Source organism: Salvia splendens, chromosome 22 (genome assembly GCF_004379255.2).
Source record: "Salvia splendens isolate huo1 chromosome 22, SspV2, whole genome shotgun sequence".
In the NCBI taxonomy this organism is placed as follows: domain Eukaryota; kingdom Viridiplantae; phylum Streptophyta; class Magnoliopsida; order Lamiales; family Lamiaceae; genus Salvia; species Salvia splendens.
In genome coordinates, this window is record NC_056053.1 from 1,770,728 (window position 1) to 1,774,884 (window position 4,157).

General features: G+C 32.6%; 1 protein-coding gene across 1 annotated transcript; it reads left to right on the top strand.

Moving 5' to 3' along the window:
• Positions 1-2,553: 2,553 nt before the first annotated feature.
• LOC121787844 (transcription factor bHLH96-like) lies at positions 2,554-3,696 on the top strand. The gene is made up of 3 exons (XM_042186684.1): positions 2,554-2,829; positions 3,107-3,436; positions 3,598-3,696. The coding sequence occupies exons 1-3, from the start codon at positions 2,554-2,556 to the stop codon at positions 3,694-3,696; spliced, it is 705 nt and encodes a 234-aa protein (XP_042042618.1).
• Positions 3,697-4,157: the final 461 nt, after the last annotated feature.

Sequence of the window (4,157 nt, forward strand, 5' to 3'; positions counted from 1 at the left end):
CGCACCCCATCATAGTGCATTTTCTAAATAAATATATATGTATTGACGCAAAGTATACACTAAATCCGTATCATATATGATGCATAAGCTATACATGAATTTATAGTGTAATAATCAGAATAGGTGAATAAATAGGCGATAGCAAAGAAGTAGAGATGCATGGTTAAATCGAAATTCGACCCGGAATCAATTGGTCGCTATAATTTTGAAACCAAAATAATTGTAAAGGAGCTGAATCGGAACTGATTACACCGTTTATACGACCCACTTTTGGTTTCAATATTTTTGAATAGTGAACTAGCTAGTTTTTTAGATAAAACAGGGCAAAGCTCAATGCTCGAGCCAAAATGCTATGCGAGCGAGAGAACGGGCCGGAAAATCGCTAGTTTTGAAGCGTAAGCAATTTCCGGCCCGGCGGATATCTACATAGAATTTCTTTCATGGGCTATGATCCAATACTCATGCCGTACAAAAGAGCCCAATACTCCAAAGCCCAATATTCATATGGGTATTGCATTCATACACCTCTCTAGTATATAATAAAAAATACAAGAAAAAAATGGTCCAAGCAGGAATAATCTTATAATATTATATATTATTATATTTAATTTAACTCAGTTGTATTAATATTTTCATTTACATTTTTATCGCTTTATATGTCTTGTGGGCCTCCGTTAACATTTTTGAAGCTTGAAGAAAATCTACTATATAGTCTTAATGTCTACATGAGTAATATTTTATTTTTTAAGTTTGTATATTTACTAAACGTAACACACGAAGAAGAAAATATATAATGAAGTACACTCTTTGATAAGATATGATATACACTTAGCAATATGCCATCCCTGAGCTGATTTGCATGTTCATTTTGAATATGTTGTTTATAGAAAAAGATCAATTAAGTATATTCATATGTTAATTTACCAACTTTTGCCTTAGAGTTTAACAACTTGAATGAACTTCCCATCATATCGTTAATCTCGTCATTATCGGCCTTTATATTCAAAAGGTGATTCCCTTGCCCTCAGGGCGCCCACACTCCAGCCCGACAAAATGGTGAGGGGATAAATCAAAATCTCAGTCTGTTTCTCAAAAAAAACAGTCTCGTACGTACCTAGTGTGGCTGGATAAGATCGTGACTAGATAATCTTAATAATAAAAGTCTATATAGAATTAAGTTTTTATTTTGGATATATTATGTGTATAAGATGCCAATAAAACTATCTAGGGAGGCTGGCTTTGTTGAAATTAATAATTAATAAGCAATTAATCTAAGACATCTGGATTTGGATGGAAATAGACTAGGCTTTTTAGTAGTGTTTACTCAAACTCTATGCTTAATTAACCTTTTAATTATCTGTCACGGAAGAATAATATGAAGATGCATGTGAGTGAGGCCAATTGAAGGAATTAAGTAAACACTTTTAATTTTGTGATTAGAGTCTAGGCAAAAAAAACCCTAATCCAGCTGTAAAAATTCCTTCATTTGTTTCCGGTAATTTGGGGACTAGTTGTTATTTTTCAATATTAATCCGACAACAACACAACATCAACACCAACACCGACACAACGTGGTAGTTGTGGATATACTTAGAAGTTTGTACTTATTAGCATACTTGTAATTACTATTAAAAAAATTAAAATATATACGTCTCATATATCAAATTTATTTTTAATTTAAATCTATCCTATACAATTTAATGCGGCGGCTGTTGCTAGTAATGAATATTAGAAGAAGAACGGAATTACACTATCAAAGGATTGAGGTAGAGCTGTTGCACTGTAGAATCAAAAACAACTTTAAATATCAACACTAATTGAAATTTAAAAAAAATTAAGAAAGAAAACCACACGTTTGTGGACTTCATTCAATTGTTGGTGTAGTTTCATGAATTTATGCAAAATGAAATATTCCATACCTAGAAGTTGTAACCATAGTAAGTAATAATGTAAGAGAAAATATGCTTGTGCAAATTTAAAATATGTCTGTGCAAATTGATGAATAGAAAATATTCCTATACAGAAATTTGATGTAATTGGGCTATTCCGAGAATAGAATTTTGATGATTTTTGCAGTATCGTGAATTTATGTAAGATAAAATATTCTTGTGCAAATTGAAATATTTGTTTTTGGTTTTTTATGGAACATAAATTATAAGAAAATGTTTTAGTTGTCCTAGCTTTCTAGTGAGAAGACATCGGGAATGATAACAAGCATATGCTTCTTCACATAAACAGAAATTAATGCCGAACGATAAAATTCATAATATTTAGAAAATAATATTTTATTTTGAAATGAACATCAATTTTACTCTCAAAACTTGATCATGGTTTGCATAGACAACTAGTCTTCAATTTTAGAAATTAGGCACGTCAAAAGTTGTAGTGCGACCCATGAAATGGGTATTGTTTATAAAGACTCGAACCTCCAACCTATTGATTAAATTAATAGTGGTTTACAGACTAAGTTGTGCTTGATATCTAAATCTATAGTCTCTTCTTCTCCTATATATGTGCTGCCTCACCAACACAATTTAGAGAGAGAGAGAAATAATGGCTATGGAAGCAGTGATTTACCAGCAAGATCCATTCATCTATGGCTACACAGATTACAACTACAACACTGAATTGGCTGAGTTTGGCATTGAAGAAAAGGTCAATGTTGATAAGAGCCGCGGTAAGAGGCGGCGGAGCAAGCCATCGATGAACAAGGAGGAGCTCGAGACGAAGAGGATGACTCACATCGCCATAGAGAGGAATCGCCGCCGCCAGATGAACGACTACCTCGCCGTCCTCCGCTCCTTGATGCCTCCTTCCTATGCTCAAAGGGTAAAACTATTTCAAACCATGGAATAATTATTATTATTATTATAAAATAACTAGTCTTAATATTTTTTTGCATATATTTCTGTGTATGATTTTGTTAACCATTATGTTAAACGTTGTCGTTTGATAATTATCATCATAATTTTTCAGATTGAATTTCAATATTTTGAGACAGATCATAATTTGACCAAATTTCATGAAATTTCCGATGGTTAGCCATAAATACTATAGTACTATTACAATATATGTTACTCAAATTAAATTTAATGTCACGTTGTAGGGAGATCAAGCATCAATAGTCGGTGGTGCTGTCAATTTTGTGAAAGAACTCGAACATCTACTCCAACTCTCCACTCTTCCTCAATTATGCACAAGGAGTTCAAGTAGCAACTCTTGTATCACGGCGAACGTCGCGACAGAGAGGAGGTCGAGCATTGCGGATATCGAGGTGACGATGATGGAGGGTCATGCAAGCATCAAGATCCTAGCAAAGAAAAACCCTAAGCAACTCCTCAAATTGGTGGCCGGATTTCAATCCATTTGTCTCAACATTCTCCATCTTAGCATCACAACCCTTGATCAATCGGTTCTATACTCTTTCAGTGTTAAGGTGTGTTTTCTACTCATTTTATTTCAGATTTTACATCCTCTAATTAAAGAGAAAAATGTCAATATATATATATGACGTGTTGGTCACATGCATACATTAGTCAAATTCATATTTGAAAGAGTGAAAAATGTTGTTATACAATTAAATAAAATGAAATGCAGGTAGAAGATGAATGCCAGCTCATCTCAGTGAATGAGATAGCCACAGCAATACAAGAGATGATTGGAAGGATCCAACCAGAATCTACCTTTTTAGCTTAGAAAATTGTCTTCTCTCTTTACATTTTGTAAAACTTAGTCTTAAGATGGAAGTATTGTGTATGTTATTTCATAGTACTATTATAGTTTAATACTAGTCTAATTTAAGAATGTCACATATTTTAATACTCAATATTTATAAATGGTTTGAAAATCTTGGGAACTTAAAAGGAAATAAAATAAAATTATAAAATAAATAAATCCAGAAAAATAATAAAAAGACTATTTCACCCTTTAAACAATGTCCGAAGTTTGTTTCAATAGACCAATCAATCCGACATAGTTAACGTTTTGGGTGTCATCAATATCGATGAAACTGAATCACCTAGTTAGATTCGAGCTTTTGTTGAAGAGACAATTTAACTCAATCAGTTTTATCCTCTTACAAAATATAGCAATTTTACATAAATTTTAGTATCAATATTCCATGTATGGACTATGAGATAATCAGATCATGGATGAGG